This window comes from Nansenia antarctica (assembly GCF_963989245.1).
Source record: "Nansenia antarctica genome assembly, chromosome: 9".
Taxonomy (NCBI): Eukaryota; Metazoa; Chordata; class Actinopteri; order Argentiniformes; family Microstomatidae; genus Nansenia; species Nansenia antarctica.
The window spans coordinates 38,475,432-38,500,567 of NC_137679.1; the positions used below are offsets into that span (position 1 = coordinate 38,475,432).

General features: G+C 47.4%; 3 protein-coding genes across 3 annotated transcripts; all 3 read right to left on the reverse strand.

The window, feature by feature from the left end:
- Nucleotides 1-107: 107 nt before the first annotated feature.
- LOC308165604 (uncharacterized protein) lies at nt 108-4,118 on the reverse strand (the record flags this gene model as incomplete). Its single annotated transcript, XM_080539753.1, has 9 exons — nt 108-288; nt 511-587; nt 1,038-1,564; nt 2,267-2,377; nt 2,516-2,707; nt 2,911-2,986; nt 3,170-3,348; nt 3,619-3,659; nt 4,102-4,118. 9 exons carry the CDS (start codon nt 4,116-4,118, stop codon nt 201-203), a joined length of 1,308 nt encoding a protein of 435 aa, XP_080395879.1. The 3' UTR covers nt 108-200.
- acd (ACD shelterin complex subunit and telomerase recruitment factor) lies at nt 4,054-7,743 on the reverse strand. The gene is made up of 6 exons (XM_080539038.1): nt 7,690-7,743; nt 6,917-7,075; nt 6,139-6,263; nt 5,942-6,032; nt 5,714-5,793; nt 4,054-4,181 (listed from the first exon to the last, which is right to left on the reverse strand). The coding sequence occupies exons 2-6, from the start codon at nt 7,028-7,030 to the stop codon at nt 4,133-4,135; spliced, it is 459 nt and encodes a 152-aa protein (XP_080395164.1). The 5' UTR covers nt 7,031-7,075; nt 7,690-7,743; the 3' UTR covers nt 4,054-4,132.
- Nucleotides 7,744-15,863: 8,120 nt separating this feature from the next.
- Nucleotides 15,864-23,333, reverse strand: LOC308165752 (transcriptional repressor CTCF-like). The gene is made up of 13 exons (XM_080539904.1): nt 23,208-23,333; nt 21,629-21,922; nt 21,253-21,417; nt 20,748-21,099; nt 20,323-20,493; nt 19,737-19,870; nt 19,219-19,339; nt 18,787-18,936; nt 18,484-18,644; nt 18,120-18,302; nt 17,541-17,679; nt 17,162-17,311; nt 15,864-16,804 (listed from the first exon to the last, which is right to left on the reverse strand). The coding sequence occupies exons 2-13, from the start codon at nt 21,911-21,913 to the stop codon at nt 16,515-16,517; spliced, it is 2,301 nt and encodes a 766-aa protein (XP_080396030.1). The 5' UTR covers nt 21,914-21,922; nt 23,208-23,333; the 3' UTR covers nt 15,864-16,514.
- Between the last annotated feature and the right edge of the window lie 1,803 nt (nt 23,334-25,136).

Consider the following 25,136-nt stretch of genomic DNA (forward strand, 5'->3'; position numbering starts at 1 on the left):
ATAGGATGGTATGTTTGTGCTTGTGTAGGTGAACATGTATGCATGTTTGTGTAACTGTCAATAAAATGATCTTCCAACAAGAGTTTCCTTTTTAATTTTTTGGATGAGTCTTTATTCATATTTATAATGTTTTTCATAGCAAAAAGAGGCTAAAATGGATGTTGAATGAACTGTACATAAACACAACAGCACCATAGGTCTCAGCTGGGGTGAACCTGGGGTGGGAGCTGTGTATCGCTGGGACGGAACAGGTACCGTAGAGCCCACGGAAACATCCCATCAGGAAACCTGGAAGACACACACACACACACACACACACACACACACTAGGCTTCATACTCTTGTAGCTCTCACACTCACACAAGCACACACACACAATTATTCTCTGCATACACACAGGGGTCGACACACTTGCATCTTTATATCTAAAAATACACACACATACACACACAGACACACGCAAACACAGACAGACACACAGACTTCTTAAAACACATCATCAACACTCACTTAATTTGGCAGAAATCCTTCAAGACTTGGGCAGTCAGCTGATAAGAGTATGAGAACGAGGTGCCATCTGGGTGAACCTGAAATGGGAGAGAGAGAGAGAGAGAGAGAGAGAGAGAGAGAGGGAGAGAGAGAGAGAGAGAGAGGGAGAGAGTAGAGAGAGAGAGAGGGAGAGAGAGAGAGAATGAGAGAGGGAGAGAGGGAGAGAGAGAGAGGGAGAGAAAGAGAGGGAGAGAAAGAGAGGGAGAGGAGAGATGGGGAGAGAGAGAGAGAGGGAGAGAGGGAGAGAAAGAGAGAGGGAGAGAGAGAGAGAGAGTAGAGAGAGAGGGAGAGGGAGAGAAAGAGAGAGAGAGAGAGAGAGAGAGAGAGTAGAGAGAGAGAGAGAGAGAGTAGAGAGAGAGAGGGAGAGGGAGAGAGAGAGAGAGACATCCGCTTTCATCAATCTATCGAAAATGTTGAAAAAAAAGTCAAATGGGAATGGGGCCTCACATTACTCTCACATTATCACCATGTCACATTATCACTCGTACTTTGGGAGGCCAGCTGGGGTCTGACGACGCCAGTGTGTCCGGCACGTCTTGCCGGCTGCATCCCTCCTCCATCCTGGGAATCCTTGGAGTTTCAAACAGCCAGGAGGGCGGGGTGCTCCTCACCTTCTGCACCTCCTCCTCCTCCTCCTCCTCCAAGGCCGCCTCTGCTCTGCGCTTATTGGTCTTCCTCGTTGCTTTCCTATACTTCCTCTGAATAACCTCTTCCTCCACAGGGTCCTGGTCCTGGTCCTGCCCCGGGGTGGGGAGTGTGGAGGTGGTGCCAGGGTCTAGGTGCTGAGGAGGCGGACTCACAGAGAGGGAGGAGCCACTGGAGGGTCCCAGCACAGAGGAGGGGGAGCTTGGTCTCTGGTACGGAGGGAGGGTGCGGTCCTCTGACCTTTGGGTGACCCCCGACACCTCGGATGGTACCTGTGTGCTGGTTGCCATGGGAACAGGCGCAGGCGACGCCGGCAAGGGAGCAGCGGCAGCGAGCAGCAGTGGGGAGGAGGGCTCGGCGGTGACGGACGCTGTCAGGGAGCCAATGGGGACACAGACTGATATCAGCACCTCTAAAGGTGTTCCTAAAGAAGACCCATCTCTGTTTCTCTAGCTACAGGGTGTATGACAAAATAAAATCTAACTTTATTTATCAAATACACAATAGACCTATCGCTAAGCCACGGCCCCTTTGAAAACTCGGACAAACAAACAACGCTCGCTCAAATTCTTCACTGACAGTGACTGACTGGCCGACCGTGACTGAATGACATTCAATGACTTACAATGGCGGGAGTTCTAATTTCTGATTTACCACAGCAAGTAATAGACATGTTTTTTTTAAAGATGACAATAATATTTAGTCTAGAAGCTTTTCACCATCAGATATTGGCGAGTTGTTTGTCCGAGGTTTTTGCCTGTAGTGACTTTTGCTGTGATATGATTGGACAATTTCTATTTTGGGGCGTGGCTTAGCGACAGGTCTATTGACAGGATAGAGTGCTATGACATGCTTAGGGCAAGCTAGCTCCTTAACAATGCATCAATTAACAATGTATTGCAATATAATATATTATATATACAGTATATATAAAATAGACCAATGACAATAACATAAGGCGGCATCGTAAATAGCAGCAGAAACTCAACAAGAATATTGGGCAGTAGCAATGTGTGCGTGCGTGTGCGTGTGTGTGTGCGTGTGTGTGTGTGGTTGTAGAATAATAAGGTACCGTCAGAGGAGGAGGAGGTTCTGAGCGCATCAACAATTGGAAGAAATTCCCACGGGCTGAGCCCCGCCCCGCCCCTCACCTCCGGCAGCAGCACCCCATCCATACACTCCTCTAATCAGGAGACAGAGAGAGAGGGGGGGGAAGAACCCCAGAATGATTGAGATGTCACACGTCAACTCTATTGGGTTAAAGAATAATAGTAAATAATACAGCAGACCCAGCAGCTGGGTGTACAAACACATAACTTACGAGCGAGTGTGTACTCATGGACAGGTTGTCTCCTCCTCTCTGTCTGAGGTTCATCACCGCCCACAGTGATTGGTTCGTCTGGTTCGTCTGGTTCGTCGGAGTCTCCACGCTGGGCTGCAAGTGGCAAAGCCGCCTGTCTGTCCTCAGGAGGAGGAGGAACCAGACCGATCTGCGTTTCACTTCCTTCTTCGTCTAAACAAAAACACAGCTGTCAGCTCAGACATAAAGAGCAGGTGCAAAGTGAGAGAGAGAGAGTGTGAGTGTGTGTGTGTGTGTGCGTGTGTGTGTGTGTTTGTAAGAGACAGAGAGAGAGAGAGAGAGAGAGAGAGAGAGAGAGAGAGAGAGAGAGAGAGAGAGAGAGAGAGAGAGAGAGAGAGAGAAAGCGCAGGTGTGACCTGTGTCTGTGAGTTGCCACTGATTAAGCTCCTCTGGGATGAGTAGATGAGACACAGGGACACTGAAACTTTCCCCCTGCAACATAATTAATCTCCAGTGAATAACAACAAACTAATAACATCACTCACGCATACGCTCTCTACAGTTAGGTCATCTCTACAGGTAATAGATATCGAAAACGGTGTTCTATTTCTTCCAAGTGGGTTGGTCTGTAAACGCCCCCCCCTCCCCCTCCTCCTCCCCTCCCCACACACCTACCGTGAACCGGACCCTCTCTGCGGCCCACCGAGTGCCCGTGTGAGTGGAGGGGGGAGGGGGGTCGGAGGAGGAGGAGGTGGAGGGCTTGCTGAGCTTCTCCAGGCGTTCCTTCACGTCATCCAGCAGAGGTTGGAACCAGTCCTGCTCCCATTCCCCCAACAGCTCCGTCAGGTCGAACCCTAGGAAACGGGACGGACACGGTTCACGAACACTGGAAACACGATGTTATGACACAGAACCCTGGAGACACACTGTTATCCCACTGAACGCTGGGAAGCAGGTGCTGGTAACTGGATGGGTCCCTACTGACTCCCCCTGACGCAGCAGTATTAAATACAGTATGTACTGTATCACGTTATAAACATTTCAGCCATATCCAAAGGTGTCCAAAAAGTGTGACAACTCTCGGTGGTGTTTTTAGTTTATAAATGTGTTTAAGAGTCCTGTACCGCTGTTCTGAGAGAGGTCTAGATCCGCTCCAAGCCGGGATCTGAGGATAAAAGAAAACACATTTTTTATAAATATATAGACTTGTAAGCAGAACTCAAGTTGTAAAAGAAAATCAGGGGGGGATGGTGGATTTGATCATATGGGGACAATTTTAGCATCCCCACAGCGTCAGTGACTTCAGTGTCAGTGACTTGGTAAAAATGTAATTGCATGTGTGCGTGCCCCCCTCGCCCACAGTATTTTACTCAATATGCGCAAAACTAAATGTTGAAATAGCAGTAATACCACGTTCATTGATAAAATGACATAAGGGATGGAAAGGGGGGATGTCAGTTTTAAAAGGGGGTTTATTTCAGGGGGGATGCCATCTCCCCTCATCCCCCCTCAACTTGAGTGCTGCTTATAAGAAATGGTACAAACATTTGGAATAGGACACACAGCTTACCTCCATGTTTTACACACAGCTTACCTCCATGTTTTACACACAGCTTACCTCCATGTTTTACACACAGCTTACCTCCACGTTTTACATATCTTCACTGTGACTGGGGAAAGAGATGTGCTGAAACCAGAGTGGGTGGGAAAGAGTTACTAGGTTTGATTGCTGGATAGATACAGTCTGCCCTCTTTTGTCGAATTAGCTTAATGTCACACTGAAAAAAAAGCGAAACATCCAACCTTTAATTGAAGTAAATTAATTCAGAGAAAAAAAAATCTGTCATCAAGAAATAATTATTTCTAACAAAATCATGTGTGCCACAATTATTGGCACCCATACAAAATCTTATAAACAAAATATAACTGAAGCATTTTTTCCATTTATATTTGACTTTAAGTTAAGTTGATCAGAGTGTTTAGGAACTTTCAAGCAGTAATCCACGTCTTCCTGTTTCAATGGGGTATAAATATGAGGTGACACAGAGGCCATATCCCCTTATTCATACATCAACATGGGAAAGATAAGAGAACACACAAATCAAATGAGGGGCCGTTAGGGCAATACTTGAAAAGTTCAAAGAACTGGAACTGTTACAAACTTGCCTGGAAGAGGACCTAAGTTTATTTTGCCCCCACGCACAGTGAGGAGGATGGTAAGAGAGGCAAAAAAATCCCCAAGGATCACTGTTAGAGAGTTACAGAGGAGAGTAGCATCTTGGGGTCACCAAGTCTCAAAAACTACCATTAGACACCTCCTCTATGGCAACAAATTATTTGGAAGGCATGCCAGAAAAAAAACGTTCCTGTCATTTTACCACAAACGTTCTTTATCGATTCCCTTGAAAAAAAGTAGGCCTACACAGGTTTTCAGCGTCAACGCAGCTGTTTTATTATCTTGAGTCTCTGAACACAGTGTAGAATATCTGCCTAATAACCTAACCCTGAACAAATCTAAAACTAACTGTTAGGGTACCGGTACATGGCATCATGAAATAAATCTGAATCTGTCTGCCTCTGCCAGGAAACTAAAACCGGGTTGTCATTGGATCTTACAGCAGGACAATGATCCAAAACATACATCTAAATCAACACAAAGATGGTTCACAAAATCAACACAAAATCAAGCTCATGTGCCATGGCCCTCTCAGCCCCCTGACCGACACCCCACTGAGAACCTGTGGGCTGAGCTGAAGAGGAGAGAGCAGGAGAGAGGACCTATAGGACCCTGGATGATCTGGAGAGATGCTGTACAGAGGAATGGTCTGATTCCTTGCTCTGTGTTCTCCAACCTTATTACATGTTACAGGAGAAGACTCAGTGCTGTTTTATTGGCAAAGGGAGGTTGTACAAAGTATTAAAAGCTGGGGTGTCAATAATTCTGGCACACAAGGTTTTGTTTTGTTTGAAATAATTATTTATTTTTTCTTTCTTCTCAGAATACATTTACTTCAATTAAAGGTTGGATGTTTCAAAAAAAATTCAGTGTGACATTAACATAATTCACCAAAAGGTGACATTTTTATAACCCTTTTTTTATTCATCTTTACCAATATTTATGTTTGCCAATAATTGTGGAGGGCACTGTATGTGTGTAGAACACAGAGAGAAAGAGAGAGAGAGTGTGTGTATGTGTGTGTGACTTGGAGCATCGCTCACCAGGACGGTGGTTTGTCTTTGGTAGCTCCAGCCGCTGTCGTAATCAGCTCTCCGACTGACAGGTAGAATCGACACCTTATCTGGAGAGACAACTCAGATTAACATCGACTGAGACACACACACACACACACACACACACACGGGCACACGGGGGCACACGGGGGGGCACACACACACACACACACACACGGGGGCACACACAAGTGACCACATCACACAAAAACACACCTCTTCCGGAGCCATGTAGAACTTCAGGCTATACGAGCGCAGACACACTGTGCAGTTAAGAAGACTGGTGAAACAATCACGTTCCTCTTGCCTACCGGTGAGATAGAGACAAAGAAAAAATAAAAGTCAAAAACGGCAGAGGGAGATTATATAGACATAATCTCATAGGATACCAGAGGTCCTAAATACAGACTCACTGTTGAAGTGCTTCCCAGGCTTCTTGGGTCAGGAAAGCAGAGATCTGCACCACTCCGTCTGAGAGGTCGAGCACCACCGACGGCCCCTCTCCTCCCTGGGCCTGAGACTCTGACTTCTGGCCCACCTTCACAAAGAGACATGGATCAACTTTATTTTAATTTTATTTTACCTTTGTTTTACCAGGCGAGACAATTAAGAACAAAATTCTTATTTACAATGCCGGCCTGCCTCATAAGGGGAAAGGGGAGGAGGGCTGAAAGATAAAACATGTTAAAAACAAAGCACTTAAAACCACAATTAAATGAGATGCCACAAAGCAACAATAAGCATTAAACACATGCATGTAACACAAACAATACAACGAAAGCACTAACGGACATCAAAATGGTAAATGGTAAATGGTAAATGGACTGACTTATATAGCGCCTTTATCCAAAGCGCTTTACAACGGCCTCTCATTCACCCATTCACACACACATTCACACACCAATGGCGGCAAGCTACCATGCAAGGCGCCGGCCCGCTCACTGGGAGCAATTTGGGGTTCAGTGTCTTGCCCAAGGACACTTCGACATGTGGCCAGCCGGGGCTCGAACCGCCGATCTGCCGACCTTCCGACCATTAGACGCCGACTCTACCTCCTGCGCCACAGCCGCCCCACATCAAGAATAGAATACAACAGTAACAGTAACTAAACAAACACACTAAGCTGCAAAATAAGAATATTAATACTTTTTTTTAGGTGCATAATAAAAGTGATGCCATTGATTTATCTACCCCAACAACATCGGCCTTCAGAGTCTCCGTCCTGGTCTGGGCCTCCTCCTCCGGGCCACCGTAGCTCTGGATCATCTTCTCTATCCATGGCTCCAACTTCGCACTCCTCCCCATGGCCGCGCTCCTTCACCGGCTAGGAGACACGTTTTTCCATGTTTCCTGCAGCAGGCTATCTGTTTTTTATTGCAGAATACAACTACTACAGAATACAACTACTAACTACAACTACTACTGGAAATCAGGTGTAGTGCTGAGGCACAAATGTGTACATTTCAAGCCTGCAAACTGCGACACTTTAAATGAATGTGCAATAACACTATGTGCAATATGACAACCCTAGTCGTCTTATCTGTACAGTATAGTATAGTGGATAGTGTACATAGCCTTTATTTATGTAAACCAGCTCCTTTCCCTTCTTGTTTTTTTAGTTTCTTTTTTTCTTCTTTTCTGAGACACACACCAGGGGAGCCACCCCTCCTAAATGTCGTTGTTTGGTACCTGTACTATAGCAATGACAATAAAGACCATTCATCCATTCTAAGTATAGCCACAACACCCCATGATACCCTACAACTAATAGATGGATATTCACATGGGTAGTCAAAGTAATCAACTAACTGGAGGAAGAACTGACGTACACACGACACTCAACAGGACAGGGAAGCTGCTGTTAAAATACATATAAAGATACACTTATAAAGATACACTGTCAGGATTAAAAATCCAGATCCGATCAGATCGGAATAAAGAGAAAATAACGTATTAAAACCCACCTGAATGACTGTATGCTCGCTCGTTCGGTTCTGGTCTGGTGCTCCAACAGTTCAAAAAATGTGTTGCTTTATTTACGTTCCGTCGGTGAACCTTTCTACAATGTTATGGTTCCTACTGCAATGCCATAGCATGATAGGACATTACATACATACATACCTACCTACCGACTTGTATAAATATATCAATAAATAAATAAATATATACGTATATAAATAAAGTCGATGTAATATATCTATTTTTTCTTTTATTATTATTACTATTATAATATATATATATATAATATATTTAAAGGAAAAAAAAATATATACTGTATATATATATATATATATATATATATATATATGTTACGGTACATGTGGGAAGACGGTACATGTGGGAAAACTAGGGTTAGGGTTAGGTGCTACGTCGACTTGGTACATGCTGGCATGTCTAACCCTAATCCTATCCCTAACCCTAACCCTAGTTTTCCCACATGTACCGTCTTCCCACATGAATGAATGAATGAATGAATGGTCTTTATTGTCATTGCTACAGTACAGGTACCACATGTACCGTAACATATATATATGTATATATATACACAAGTATATATATATACAAGTCGGTAGGTAGGTATCTATATATATACATATATATTTACTGGTAGGTAGGTATGTATATATATAAATATATATTACTGGTAACAATATTAATGTATATGATCTTCTGACCTCAACCGTAACCCTCTTTCTGTCCTTTCCTTGACTTTTTGTTCCTTCATGACAAACCATATAATTAGCAGCAGGGTGCTAACAGACGGACTGAAAGACAATAAACACATCATAACAGATTGAATATTCATTTTTAATAACCATAAGTAAGTATACGTCTTATATCCATCTATTGTAAACATGTTTCACCACAGTAGTCATACATAAGTATACGTGCAATGCAAATGTAGAACATAGTAGAAAAAAAAAGAGACACTGTGCTGGGTCAGTCCATTTGTGTCTCACAGAGGGGGGTCTCAGTTCTTTGGTCCGATGATCCACCCTCTGCGGTGTGCTGCTGTGATGTGGTCCCTGTACTCAATTCCACAGACTCTCCCCCCTTCTCCTTTACTGTGGTCTCTCCTGCCTCTGTCACAGTAGTCGGTCCCTCATCTCTCTTGCTCTTTCCCTCCTCCTTAGTTTTCTTCAACTCTCTTTCCTCCCTTTTCTCGGTATCTCTTCCCTCTTTTTCACACATCTCTCCCACCTCGTTGGGTTTGGTCCCATCTGCTTCCTGCCTGGTGATGTCATCCACCGTCTTCAGGGCCTCCTTCTCCCCTCTCATGGTTTGTCCTGTGTTGGCCTCCGCCGATTCCTGTTCTTTGTCTTCCTCCGTGTCCCTCCTCTCAGCCTCATCCTTCCCACTTCCATCCTTCTTCTTGCTTTTCTCGTTCTTCCCCACCTTCTCCTCCTCTTCCAGATCTTCTGTAGGGGAAGGAAAGGGAGAGAGGCATAGGTTCTGTATTTTTTATTGTCCAGCATACCCAAGACCACCAGGACCAAGCTACGGACCTTAGGGCCTTTTCAGCCGCAGCCCCGTCCGCCTGGAACGCCCTCCCCAACCACATCAGACAGGCCAACACCCTCCCAACATTTAAACAGGCCCTCAAAACCCACCTCTTCAAGCTTGCCTTCACCAGTTAACCCTCTCCCCCTCCCCTTCCCATGTGTCCCCAGCACTACCTTAATTAAGCCCCTATACTTTCTTTTATTTATTTTCTGTTTCTTTTTATTATTATTACTCTATCTTTTCAGTTTGTAAAGCGTCTTTGAGTGTCTAGAAAAGCGCTATATAAGTCTAATGTATTATTATTATTATTATTATTATTATTATTATTATTATTATTATTATACAAAAGAACACACAAGCACAGGCTACCACATACAGTATGTGACACGCGCTTACTTGTGTCCTTGTCCGTGGGCAGCAGTTTCATCGCCGGGGGGTCGGGGGCTGATATCTCTTCAGGGGAGGGTTGTAGAGTGTTAGTTGGGGTGGGGCTGGTAGAGTTAGTGGGGGTCGGGCTGGAAGAATCAGTCGGAGAGTCGGAGGATATGGGCATGGCAGAGTTAGCGGGGGTGGGGCTAGCGGTGATGGAGGTGGGAATCGGGGTGGACATAGTGGAGGGGGCTGTAGAGGTGGTATGGTTTGGCCTGGCAGAGTTAGGGGGGGCGGGGCCGGTGTTGGGGCTCGCAGAGCTAGTCTGTGTGGAGCTAGTAGTAGAGTTAGTGGAGGGTTGGATCGTTGAGTTTGTCGGAGTGGAAGAGTTGGAAGAAGAGGGAATAACGTTGTTGGTAGTAGTAGAGTTAGTGGGGGTAGCGGGGAAGCCGGTAGAGTTAGTTGGGGTCGTGTTAGTGGCGGTATGCATTGTAGAGTTAGCAGGAAGGATGAGGGTAGCGGAGGTAGTGTGGGTTGAGCTGGTAGAGTTAGTGGGTATGGGGGTAGTGGCGGAGGTCACAGAGATTGGAACATGGGTGGGGATGGAAGCACCATCGGTAGCATCAGGGGTGGGGGTTGGGATATGAGAGTTGGTGGGGGTCGGGGTGTCCGCTGGAGCGGGACGGGTAGAGTCAGGGAGGATGGGAGTGGAACTACTAGTCGCTGAGGACGCTGTTATGGGGGTGAAAGTGTTAGCTGGGGGTGAAGTAGTGGTGTCAGTGAGGGTGGTGCTGGCAGAGCCAATAAGAGTAGGAGCGGTCGTGTCATTCACGGCAGTGGTAGATGAACCAGAAGAGAGGGTTGTGGATGCAGGGGTGGCAGAGATAGCGTCGGTGGGTATGGTCACTGTTACGTCAACAACAGAGGGGGCAGTGGAGGTGGCGATGGCAGAGGTAGAGGGCGTAGAGGTGATGGACTCGGAGGAAGTGGGGATAGACGGGGCGGGGGTGGGGGTCGTTCCCGTAGGGGAGATGGTGGTCTTCGTGGGAATAAGGGTGGTGGTGGTGGTGGTGGGGGGGGGGGTGAGGATCGGGGTAGTAGTAGTGTTCACCGGGGGAGGGGCTACAGGTGTAGTAGAGTTAACGGTTTCAGTGGGGGAAGTCGAGTCAGAGGGAAGGGTAGTCGTCGTTGATGCGGGGATAGTATCGTTAGCGGGTTCAGGGAGAGTGGAGTCCATGGGGGTCGCGGGGGTAGCACTGAGAATGGAGGAGGTAGGGGTAGAAGTGGCGGTGGTGGTGGTGGTTTCACAGGGAGTGGAGTTGGTGGTGGTGGTGGGGGGCATGGGGGGAGTTTCAACGGGGGTAAGACTAGTGGGGGTAGATGCGTCTCCTTCCTGTATTTGGGCCAGGTCGTTCTCGGGGGTGTTGCGGCCTGAGGCTGTCGGAGGGGGGGCGGGGCCAGGTTTAATGACGGGCTTAGGGGGCAGGGCAGGTTTCCCTGCTGAGTCATGTGCAGAAGTACTTGGTCGTATCGGGCGCCTCGTATCTGTAGAGAGAGGAGATTAAGATGTGTACAAGGCAAGTGATCGTGTGTGTGTGTGTGTGTGTGTGTGTGTGTACGTGTACGTGTGTGTGTGTGTGTGTGTGTGTGTGTGTGTGTGTATATATATTACCTGATGACGTGGACATGGTCCGTGGCTTTATAAAAGTGGGCGGGGGTTCAGGTTTACTGTCGATGATAGTGCCTGAGACAGAGATGCAAAATTCAAACCATACTCACATCTAACCACACACACACACACACACACATTCATCACAGCAGGCATTACATGAGTTAAAGCACTTACCCTCAGATTCTGCCTTTTTCATCTCTCCCTCCGGGCTCTGTACAAGAACGAAATGAGATGAGATTTTTACTTTCTCCTTGCAGGGTCTCCTGACAAGCACAAACAAACACACACACACACACACACACACACACACACACACACAGACACAGACACAGACACAGACACACACACACACACAGACACAGACACAGACACAGACACAGACACAGACACAGACACAGACACAGACACACACACCCACACCCACACCCACACACACACACACACACACACACACACACACACAGAAACAGACCGACATATACAGTACAGGCCAAAAGTTTGGACACACCTTCTCATTCAATGCGTACATTGTAGATTCTCACTGAAGGCATCAAAACTATGAATGAACACATAGGAATTATGTATTTAACAATAAAGTGTGAAATAACTAAATATGTCTTATATTTTAGATTCCTCAAAGTAGCCACCCTTTGCTTTTTTGTTGTTAATAAAATATATAATAATAATATTAAATATAATATGTGTTAATAATAATATGTTATTATATATAATATTATTATTATATATTTTATTAACAACACATTTTTTTTAAATTAACAACAAAAAAGCAAAGGCTGGCAACTTTGAGGAATCTAAAATATAAGACATATTTAGAGTTATTTCACACTTTTTTGTTAAGTACATCATTTCACATGTGTTCATTCATAGTTTTGATGCCTTCAGTGAGAATCTACAATGTAAATAGTCATGAAAATAAAGGAAACACATTGAATGAGAAGGTGTGTCCAAACTTTTGGCCTGTACTGTACAGATACACAGGCACAGGCACAGGCACAGGCACACACACACACACACACACCTGCTGCGTTGTCTCTTCCGGCTGTGATTTGGACACACCGATACGTTGTAACATGAGATGCAGCTTCTGCTCAAAGCTGTGTGGGCCGTCAGATGAATGTTTCTGAAACGACAGGAGACAGTCAATTAACAGCCAATTAAGAAGATCTCTAAAATGGCTGAGGGCTATTACAGGGTCATAGGTTAGGGCTGTTCACCGGCTCTGCTATATCTCTACCCTCCCTTCTGTGGTGTGTAGAGCAGAGATAGGTGAAAAGAGATGGGGGGGGGGCGCCGCTTAACACTCACTTCGCCGGGCGTCTGGGTGGCGTAGCTCACTATGGAGCACGCCATGTCACCACGGGGTCTCTGGTTCGATTCCCGGCCATCGACCTATCCTGCATGTCATCCCTCCTCTCTCTCTCTCTCTCTCTCTCTCACACCCATCCTTCCTGTCAATCTCTACTCTAGTCTCTATCCCAATAAAGCAGAAATGCCCTAAAAACAAACCAAAAAAAACACCCCACATTTTAACCCTCACCTTCCCGTGTGCGGCGGTCCTGGTGGCGGTGCTGGTTCCGGGGGCGTGACGGTCGGCCGAGCCGGAGAGCAGGATGAGAGACTGGGACTTGCCATCTCGGAGCGCCCGGCGGGGGGGGGCCTCGCCTCTGAGAGGGGTGGGACCGGCCGGGGGGGTCGTCTCTGGCACGGCCACTTCTCCTGTGACGACAGCAGCGCCATCGCTCTCCTTCTCCTTCTCCTTCTCGCTTCCTTCCTTCGCTTTCTCCTTGTCTTTCTCTTTCTCGGCCCTCGCCGCCTCCCTGAGAGGCCGGATGAGGTCGGCGATGGAGCTCTTTTTGGCGCGCCCCTCGAGGCTGGCCTCCGACTTCAGGCCCCGCCTCTTTTTCAGGGTGAAGAACTCGCCCAGCTTCCTCCTGAGGGTCCTGGTGGGGGCGGGGCAGGGGGCGGAGCTGGCAGGAGCCACTTCCTGGGGGGTGACTTGAGGTTCCTCATCCTGGGTTTTCCTGAGGAAAAAGGTCAGAATAGCAATGGGGCCAGCAGCGTGTGTGTGTGTGTGTTTGTGTGTGTGTGTGTATGTGTGTATGTGTGTGTGTGTGTGTGTGTGTGTTTGAGATATGCTTTATGAGGGATGACTTGAATTAACCGCCATTTTCAGGTTGTGCAGGATTGCTAATAATGTTGTTGTGTTGCTTAATGATTGCTTGATAATGGAACACAGAGAGATTTATCGTCTACACTTAATGTGCAATGGATGGGAGTGTAAGTAGTGAGGTCGTCAGTAACGACTTTGGTCAGATACTCACAGGGTGTCGACAGGAAGGACTCTCTTAGTGAAAAACTCCTCAACTCCCTCATCCACTCGCCCAACTTCATTTTCCGTGTCAATAATCGGTTCCTGTACACCACAGATGCACACGCCCACACACATAAGCCCACACACACACACAGAAGGTTAGTGTATGGTACAGTATATGTGAACAGGTGTGTGTTTGTGTGTGTCGTGTGAGGAAAATAAAGCATATTGTTGGCCACCGTGCTACAGTGAACTGTATGCTGGATATAGGAAGCTGCACTTGAGCAAAATCCTTCACACAGAATATAGGAACCATTACATAACACCTTATGGATTCAGACACCCCTGGCACGGGGGGATTTCTTGATTTTTACGGACACACAAACAATTGATCCCAGTCATTTATCCGTTAATATATAACAGTACAAACATCATGCTTCCCGTGGCTTTGTCCGAGCACCCTTAATTGACTGTGAAAACCAGTGGGACTTGATGATGTCATGTCTTGTGGCTGTCAGATAGCTGATAGGGTGGATTAGATCTAGTTTCAGACATCCACCGGGCACATGTGAACTGTGCTTGTGACCACCGGTTATCTCACAGTGGTTATGGTTAAGTGCTAAGCTGGGGCAGAATACTAATACTATAGAATTGGGTTTGCTCACACACAAAGACAGACAGGCGGACACAGATAGATAGACACACACACACACACACAGACACACTCACACACACACACACACACACACACACACACCTTCTGAAGGAAAAAGCCCGCCAGCTTGAGAGGCAGCATTAGGAGAGGCACGATTAGGAGAAGACACCCCATAGACGTGAGCCACATACACACGACAGTAATTGCCGACACAATTCTACACGTACACACAATTACACACCCCCTCCCTACACGCACACACACACACACAGGCACACTTTTGGTGTTGAATGCTCAAGCAGCTGGTCGCAGCAATTATGAGATTAATGTATTCAGGCAGGAATCAGCCGTCTTCCCCCAACCATCTCCCCCTCCCTCCCTCCATCCCTCCCTCCCCTGTGCCTCTCCCCTCCCCTGTACCCTATTACACATCTCCCCTCTTTCTCCCTCCATACCATTATATCTCCCTCACTCACTAACCTCCCTTTCATTCCCCCTCTCAGTACCTGAGGTCTGCTGGGGCGGTGGTTCTGGTTCTGTCGATGTGGTCTGGGTCTGCTGCGGGTGTAATGCCTCAGCGCCGGCCCTCCCAGTGGCAGCTCCATAAGGGGAGACACGGCACTCCGTTGCCGTGGTGCTCCGTTGCCGAGGCACCGTTGCTAAGAGCACCAGCAGCAGCAGCAGCAGCATCGACTGCCTCCTCTACTGAGGTGGGCGGAGCCAAGCAGGCTAGACTGACAGATATAACAGGGGCCTCGCCTTTCTTCTCCCCCTCCATCCCTCCCCCCCCTCCCTTCACAGAGTAACTGTGAGAATGGGAGATGGTGAGAGAACCAAATGGGGAGCTAGTGAGGGAAAGGACTGAATGTAGCAAGAATGTGCAGACGATGGAATTAATAATTAATTATATAATAATTTGAATGGATGAGTTATTGACAATGCAGGGAACAACCAGCTGTCTAAGCTGGTAAGCAGTGTGAAGAAGCAGTGAGGTGTTTTATTAGAAATATAAAATCTCTATTTGCAGAACATAAATCCTTTGAAACCATATGGGTTTGATTTCACTATTCTTAACCAGTAGCAGGTTTCTGCTTCACTAAATACCCACACTGTGCTCTAATCTTAGGGGACAATGTAAAAAAACATGTCATGCACAGATGCTATGTTAGATATGCTACCTATAAGGACAACACTCTTCTCTAAATGATAAGACCCAGGTGCTTATTACCATCCACAGTTCTCCATACAGAATGATGAATACACCCCAAAACGTGACTGAATATTGAGCAACGAGACCTCAGTGTAGGTTGATCTTTTTTTTTTATTGGCTGTACAGTCATACATTCTCACGCCCCTCCCACAACCCCACCAATTAGATCATCGTCATTCAACCCCCCCCCCCTCGCATGATTTCATTTCCATGGTACAAAAAAAAAGAAAAAAAAAAGCATCAACCCAAAGAAACAAACAAATTCTAAAAGCATAACAAGAGCAGGATATTTTTGTATCACTTCATTTGAAAACAGCATAACATTTTTGTAAAAGCAGAGTATTCTGTAGTCATCCAGCCCCCCCCTCCCCGCCCCCCCCCAATGTTTGACCCCTAAACAATTAATTCCGAGAGTGAGAGGACATGATTACATTGTTTTGTAGAGACAGAGGACAGACAGAAGTGAGTAGGGCCAAAAGTCAAAAAACGTGAAGAGATAAAATACAGGCCAAAATATGCTACTGAGGAACGATACTTTTTTCTAAGGGCCGATATCAGACCATGATGGACAGCGGAATGAGCGTAATCTTGTTTTCACAATCATGATCTAAAAACAACATTCCTTTCCTTTCCCCCCCTTTTACATCTAAACCAGTGACGACATTCTGCATCCGTTAAGATTCCGTTATAGACACACACTTCATCATGAAGGTCTCAGAGGGTTTTTTGCAGCGGGGATGCAGAAAAGAGAGAGCAGAGCGCACAAGAACAAGGGATGGGGGGGGAAATAAGCTCTTAAAAAAATAGAATGGGCTAGAAGGCTTCCCAGGCATAATCATTAACATCAGAGAGACCTATGGTTAACGGGGGTATATGATTGTGTGTGTGTGTATGTGTGGCTTTTGAGAGAGGGTGTGAGAGTGTGTGTGTGTGTGTGTGTGTACTTGGGCGTGGCTATATACGATTAGGGGTGTGTGTGTGTGTATACCGTAGATAGAGAAAGGGGGACAATTGTTAGTATTGGATGCAGGCCAGGCCTCTCTTCCATCACCGGTCCATCATACTCAGGATCATCTCGGGCGTGAGGTCGCCATTGGGCGGGGCCTCCGTGACTGACAGTTGTACTTCCTGTGCCGGCTCCTCCACCGGGGCCAACTCATGCACCTGGTTGGCCGACTCCCCCTCAGTCGCCTCCACCACCTCCGCCACTACTACTGCTGCGGCTCCGTCCTCCACAGCCTCCTCCTCCTCCGCCTGCTCCGACTCGACCTCCTTCTTCACGATGATGTCATCCACCTCGCCGGTGGCCTCGTCCTCCACGCGGATGATGGCCGCCGCTGGGGGATAAAGAAGAGCACCGTTATCACCGGATTATAAGAGACGTTCTGGACTAAAAAGCACACTTCTTCTTCCCTTGAGGGAATGTGAAAGACGACTAGATTAGGACTAGGTTAGCAGGTCTGGTGTGTGTGTGTGTATACGTGTGTGTATACTGGTGTGTGTGTGTGTGTATACTGGTGTGGGTAAGGTTAGTATGTCTGGTGTGTGTGTAAGGTTCGCAGGACTGGTGTGTGTGTGTATGGTTAGCAGGTCTGGTGTGTGTGTGTGTGTGTGTGTGTATAAGGTTCGCAGGACTGGTGTGCGTGTGTAGGACTGGTGAGGCTGGTTACGGGGCATGCGGGTGTGTTACTTACCTAGGACGGGTTTGGCCTTGGGAGGTCGTCCACGTTTCCTCTTGGCTGGCGGGCCCACGGGGGCGGGGACGGGGGTGACAGGGGGGGCCTGCTCTACCTCGATCTCAGCCAGCTCGTCTTCCTCTTCAATGTCATCCAGCTCCTCGGGTTCTGTGTGAGAGAGAAATCAGCTGGTCCAATCAGAACCCTCGATGAACCTCCATGGTCTAAACCAGACGGGGTTAGAGAACAATACACAAAAGGGCACCCAACAATAATGTTTTCCCCCATCCCATATACACAGATGAATAGGCAAGTGTACCCCCCCCCCCACCCCGAGTGTGTGTGTGTGTGTGGGGGGGGTGGGGGGGTGAGAGACAGGGGTGTGATTGGTTCATACCGGTTTCGTCGTCATCGTCATCATCCCTCCTGGAGCGCATCTTCCTCTTCCTGCCGCGGCGGCCTCTCTTGGGCGGAGTTCCGTTCTCGTCGCCGGGGTCCTCGCCGTTGCAGTTCTCAGAGTGGCGCAGCATGGTGTTCTGGGAAGGGGGGGGCAGCAGCATGAGCACATGTCTCAAAGTACATCCATTGCCTGGATACTGCCAAATGTACCCTGCCTTATTTGTCACTTATGCGTTGTACTATTGTCACTTTTTTAAAGTATCTTGAAGTATGTCTATTGCCGTGTCATGCTGTAACAGGAACCGAAGCCTAAGAATGTTACTCTCTTACACTTGTGTAATGAATGAATGAATCTGTATATCGAACATGATTTAAAAATAAAATAAAAAAACAAATAACTAATAACAAAAAGTACAGGTACCACTGTCCGAAAGGGAGTAGGGTGAAGCCTAAGCTTATCATGTCCTACCCCTATCCATGTGATAATGTGACAACGTAACAATAAACTTGAAAGTTGGAAAGCACCGCCAGACATCCGGGTCTGAGCCAGGACGGCGAGGCAGCGTCGGGGCCTTACCCTGCGGGTGAAGGTCTTGCCACACTTGTTGCAGACGAAGGCGGTGGGGATGAAGTTGGGGTCGTGGTAGCGTTTGAAGTGCATGTCCAGCAGCTGCTTCTGACGGAAGGTCTTCTCGCACTGGCTGCAGGCGTACGGCTTCTCGCCGGTGTGTGTGCGCTTGTGCATGATCATGTGACGCTCCTGCGGAACGGCGTGGAAAGACAAGACAGTCAGCAAACACCCTGGTGTGTGTGTGTGTGTGTCAACAAACACAGAGCCAATGGCTGAATTGCAAAGACAGGTGCATCTCAATTAGCCTGAAGTGGTGTCCTCTCCTGGTCACGTGCCCCCCCCCTTCTCTTACCCCCCCCCCTACACTCACCTGTCTGCAGCAGTAGTCACACTGCTCACACTTGAAGCGCTTCTCGTTCTTGTGGGATTTCTGATGCTGGATGAGAGCGTAGCGCTCGTGGAACAGAGCGTCGCAGTAACGACACTTTCTGCCCTGCTCGATAAACGAGTGCTGCTTCCTCAAGTGCACACCTGAGAGAGAGAGAGAGAGAGAAGAAGATGATGATGATTCTTGCAATGCAACACTAGAGTATCGCCATTGCCACATTAATTGATATCGATCTGAAAAGGACACGCGTGTGTGTGTGTGTGTGTATATATTCGGGTGTCTCACCCAGGTCGCTCTTGCGGGCGATGACGGTGTCACAGTGGGGGCAGTGGTACTTAGCCACGTTTTCCGTGTGTTTCTGCAGGATGTGCATCTTCATGGTGCCACTCTGGGTGAAGCGCGCATGGCAGATGTAGCATTCATAGGGCTTCTCTCCTGTGAGAAGGGGGAGGGAGGGGGGGGCGAGAGGAGAAGGGGGAGGGAGGGGCAAGAGATGAAGGGGAGAGAGATGAAGACGAGGAGGGTGTTTAACTAGCGTGTACAGAAAGTCAAGGTAGCACCCAGCGCAGAACAATTTCTGTTGATGTTTTAGTTGCGATGATAAGATGAGTCAAAGCCATCAGATGAGGCTTAAATGCCATCAGATAAAATCAGGATAATTAACTTCTCTATGCAGCCAGAGTGGCTTCTAAACAAGAGTCTGAGAGCGAGCGTTACCCGAGTGTGTCCTCATGTGTCTCTTCAGCTTGTATGTGTCTCTGCTGGCGTAGCTACACAGACTGCACTGGAAAGGCCTCTCTCCTGTGTGGGAGCGGATGTGCCTCTTCAGCTTACTCACCTGCGCGAGAGAAAGAAGCGATGCGTCAAAAACAACATTCGAGCAATCCTAGAGAAACACATCAGCTGACATTTGACATGACCATATGGATTGAAATTCTTGCTCTGAGCTCGTGTTTTTCTCTCCAAGCGGTTATGCGTTTATGCGGTTAACCTAAAAATAGGACTGGTTCATTGGCATTCCGCAACTGCCGGCTGGGCAGAGCAGAATGTAACGGTCGCTTCTCATATGCGAGTCTCTGCTTTGAGGAACGGAATTGTCGCTGATGTCGAAGTTAAGTCTCTGATACTCAAGTCAAATGTCAAGTCTTTTTTTTCTTGTTGCCAAGTCTCAAAGCTTGGACTCAAGCCCACATTTCTGTTGAGGCATGAGAGTGTGTGTGTGTGTGTGTACTCACCTCCACACTAGCGTAGTCACACATGGAGCACTTGAAGGGCTTCTCGTGTGTGTGTTTGTAGCGGCGATGACGCACCAGCTCTCCGCTGGTCACAAATGCCATGTCACAATCCTGGCATTTATGGGGACGAGTGCCTGAAAGAGACAAATGGTGGGTGGGTGGGGGGGGTTCAGAGAGTCAATAACAGCATACCAACACATAATAGACATCTTGCCTGAGACCTGAACATTTCTGTGTTAGCACCTCAAGCTAATGACTAGGCTTTAGGGCTAGGGTTCAGCAGGCTAACAGTAGTGGTGTAGTGTATGTACACGACCCAGGTTTGAACCCAGTCGGTCACAAGCGTGTCTTTGTGGTTTACCTGTGTGTGTATTGAGGTGGTTTACCTGTGTGTGTATTATGGTGGTTTACGTGTGTGTGTGTGGGGTGGTTTACCTGTGTGTGTGTATTGAGGTGGTTTACCTGTGTGTGTGTGTGTGTATTGAGGTGGTTTACCTGTGTGTGTGTGTGTGTGTGGGGTGGTTTACCTGTGTGTGTGTGTGTATTGAGGTGGTTTACCTGTGTGTGTGTGTGTGGGGTGATTTACCTGTGTGTGTGTTGAGGTGGTTCCTCAGCAGCGTGACCGTCCTGAAGGCCCGCCCACACAGGTGACACTTGTGCGGCCTCTCGTCCGTGTGGCTCTTCATGTGGCGGTCCAGGTTGGAGCGCCGGGGGCAGGTGTAGCTGCACAGCTCACACTGGAACGTCTTCTTCACACCTACGGAGAGGACGGACGGACAGACAGGGCGGGGCAGGGCAAGGGGGGATTACTAACAAGAAACTCAACGGTCTTCCTTACCTTATTGAGAGCTAATAGGCTTATAAACAAACATCCTTTAATACAGCTAGATGGAGAGGTACTCTCACCATCACCACCCACTTTACCTATCGAGTGCTAATAGGCTTAGAAACAAACAAAACACCCGTTGCTACAGCTAGATGGAGAGAGATAACACACAGACACACACACACCTTTCTTTTTGATCTTGGTGGGTTTGGGGGGCTTCATGTTGCCCACGACCTTCTCGGCGTTGACCTCGGAGAGCATCCCCTCCTGCTGCTCCTCCTCGAAGTCGTAGACGGACACGTCCATGTCCCGCTCCCCCTCGCCGTAGCGCAGGCGGCTCTTCTTGCCCTTCTTCCCCTTGCGCAGGCCCGAGGGGGGCTGGTAGTCTGGGTCCTTGGCCCAGGCCGAGTCCTCTTGCTGGGGCTCCGCCGCCTCCTCCCCCCCCTCCCCGTGGACCACCTGGAGCTCCTCCTGGACGGCCTGGGGCTCCTCCTGCTCCACCATCTCCACCTCTCCATTCGCCCCCACCTTCACCACCTACAACCGAGCGACAAGGAGGCGAGAGAGAGGGGGGTTAAGGAGCCGTTTGTGTCTTTCACACCAATGTCTACTCTAGTGAGCATGGTGACTGCGGTGCGTATTGCCGCATGTTGGGAGACTATGCCTGTAGCGTGTAACCAATCAGCTGACCTGAAAGCCCTCAGGCAGGGGAAGGGTGTGGCAGATCACAGGCTCTGTCTCCTTATTGGCTGCGTCAACGAAACTGGCATGGAGCTCCTCCATGGTCGCCGAGGTGACAGGCACCTGCACCAATTGCAGCTGCCCAAGACCTGACTGCTCCTCCATGTTCACCACCTGGAGCAGGAGGAGGAGGTACATTTTTAACTAAGCCAGTACAATTTGAATAATCCTACTTCTCAGTTCAATTGATGTAAATCCAGTCAAACTGCCATCTTGTTACTAAATGCTACAGACAAAGCATTGAGCTGTGTGGACCTAAATCATTTCACGACTCTGGAATATAACAATACTTAAGGATTGTAATCTAGAGGTGCAGTTCACCAACCTGCAGGGTGATGATCTGTCCCTCATCTCCCCCGGTGACGGTCACTGTCCCGCCCCCCTCTAGGACCTCTGTCTTCATCTGCAGCAGGGCTGGGTCAAGAGCATCCATCACCATCATTTCCATGTTCCCGGTCACCTCCTGGGCAGCCACGGTGCCCACCTCCATCAGGGTGCCTTCGGCCGTCTGGAGCAGTTCTGCACCCTCACCGCCTTCTAAGAGAACCTTCCCCTCCACTACCATGTCCTCGGCCTGTACGGCCTCCATGGATATTACCACACCCTCCATGGAAACGACCTAATGAAAGGCAAAACAATTAATTAATACAGGACTCGGGGGAGATGACAGCTCGTGTAATGATGGCATCCACAGACTACAACCGTTCACTCTGGAATGAGAAACATTCTGCCCTTTACTGCAGGCAGCACTTTCCCCTGTTCATTTGCTCGATGCATGTCAGTGTGCAAGTCACGGGAGTTTTTACTACCAAGTCTGATGAATAAACACCCATTTTACCACACCCTAACAGACAATATACAGTTAGAGTACCCCCAAAACAAGAATCCGCCAATGGCTTTGATACGAGGGGATCACTGGTGAAAGGGAACTAACCTAACGTCTTTATCTGGTGAATGTACGAGGGAAACGTGTCCCTCGCCGCGGTATGTTTTTGTAACGTTGCCGTACGGATTGTAGAGGGAGCTCTCTCTCTCTCTCTCCCATGACAAGTTTCATATCGAGAGAAGGCGAGGGGACATGAGGCAGCAGAGTTCGGAGCTAAATAAGACTATAACATTGTGATCAACAAGATATAAACCAGACCTATTTCGACTCATTAGAGTGGATACACTATTGATTCACTGTAAATAGTGTATTTACCCCCCCTCTCCTTCCGTGTTTACTCTTGGGAACCATTGTGAAACGTTACCTAGTGACTGAGCCAATTTATGGCCGAGAATACATTAAAAAAAACGATCGGTGCGGACTTATTAAACCCGATCGGTGAAGAAATATGCCCGGGACTGTTCGAGAACATCGACTAAAAATAGCAACAAATCGGGAGCTAGATACCACCGGGCAGAAGAGCGATTTATGGACTTTATATATATTTTTAAAAATAAAAATTAAATTAAATTAAACAAAATTGCACGGAAGTGAAACATTCATATTATGCAATGCATCACAATGAGACTGATGTATAAAAAAAAATGCGCTCGGATACTAAAACCCAGACGCTTTCGCGTCCAGAAGGGAGACGCGGGTTTTTCTCATCTCAAAAGAGGAAACAAAGAAGGCACGAGAAGATGGACGCCCGGCCTAAACAAGCCCCAAAACACCAGGCCGTCTAAAAAGCCATCCGTGCCTCGAGAACTACTAAACATCGGTCCTGAAACACTATTAAGTTCAACAGAAGCTCTAACTTCTGGGTTATAAATGTTTTTAGTAAATTGTGGATAACGATAGAGGGAGACAAACACCCCCCCGCCAGTCGCCCGGACGGCGAGCCCCACCGTGACACCTAGAGGCCGACGACAGCTCCTACAAAAATGCCCCGCTTCACCGGGGAAAGTTGCTGTTTTACCTGCTCCTCGGTCCTTGTTTCTCCGTTAAATTCGCTTGAGACCTCAGTGCCTGTGCTGTCTTTCCTCTGGTGACGGTCGGGAAGCGTGCCCTTGCGCCCCTGCGCTATTAATCCTCTCCCGCTTTGGAAGAGTTGGCCCAACACAAAATGGTGGCTCGGTTGCGGGCGAGTGTGCGCGTGCGCAGGCAGAGGCACGCCGGGAGATGTGGGAGGGGGGAGGCGCGGCGGCTATGTGCTCGTGACGCCTGGGCGCCAAGTTTTGAATTCAAGCGGTCGTGGGCGTGGTCTCGGCGGTGAGCAGCGGTCGTGGGCGTGGTCTCGGGGGGTGAGCAGCGTTCGTGGGCGTGGTCTCGGCGGTGAGCAGCGTTCGTGGGCGTGGTCTCGGGGGTGAGCAGCGTTCGTGGGCGTGGTCTCGGGGGTGAACAGCTGTTCCACATGACAAATAAGTGGTTGTGTGTGTGTCATACATTGGCCCTAACCCAACTATTTCAACGTGAAAAGTAAATAAAAACAATAAACTCGTGAAACAGGGTTTATATTGGCTACTCCCCTTTACTTGTCTGTCTGTTTTGTGATTGCTGATTGGTTGGCGTGGCTCGCGACATGGGACCGTGTATGATGTAAAACGTTCCCAGTCTGTATGAGCCCAACAAAGGTAATATTACATATATTATTATTATTATTATTATTATTATTATTATTATTATTATTATTATATTACGGTCCAAATTGCAAAGCACTCTTCAGAAAACTGATTTATTAATTTGTACAATGTCTAAAAGAAGATACCAATTATATTATTTTGTTAGTAAGGACATTTGGAAACTTATGATGAATGTTATAAAACTTAATTAGATAGATTATATATTATATATTTAATATATAATATATATTTTATTTTAATTGTCAAATTGAGTGATAAGCTAGCACAAGAGTAGAGCTAATGGAGCTAGCTAATGTCTCCCCATTTCTCTTGCACAGTGGACGCAAGTGTATGGCTGCTGATGATTGCTGAAACGTTATTGTTTTGATTAACAGTGACAGAATAAACAGTGTGGCTGACTGGGAAACCTTTGTAATTACACAATGCAAGGAGAAGTCTCTTACACACTCTTGCACTTGAATAACATTAAGATTGATGCAGACTCACTAGTCAGCTATAGCTTTTATGTTAGCATGGCCATTTTATATTAGCTGCAACGTTTGCAGGAAAAGTGCTATACAAATAAAGGTTATTATTATTATTATTATTGAAACATCTGCTAGCATGCTAATCACTCCACTAATGTTACAGTTGGCTAGTTAACCCAGACTACATCAGCCTACATCAACTAGTGATAAGTATAATTCCAGAACTGGATACTACTTTGTATCCAATACTACATCAGGCGGACACTATTTGGCAGGCGGACATAATCTGGCATGATAGCGCCAGAAGATTACATATTACGTTCTAAGATACATATTACATATACACATACAGTATATTATACATATTACATAAGATACATGTGTAATACATGGCACATGGATATCAATGCTAGACAACTGTCACACATTATGTCACAGGGCTGGGAATGTGATGTAATGTAATGCATGCTGCATTAGAATCTGGTAGCCATTGGATCAAATGATCTAACATGAAAGGCTTACTTTCACCCTTCCATTTCTGTTCCATAGGACTGCCTGAACTCCAAGTTGGCACTCATTGGCCTGCAGCCTACTCTCTTGATCGTTGTTTATACGTTTTTAAAGTTCCATGGCTGTATAACTGTTAGATTTACATTTATGTTATTTAGCAGACGCCTTTATCCAAAGTGCCTTACGACAAATACATTTGACTAAGTAAGTGAGTCATCTATCCAGTCATAGCAGGAAAACGTCATCTCTGCTCTGGCCTGGAGCCATTGGCTGTCGTCGTGCTAGAAG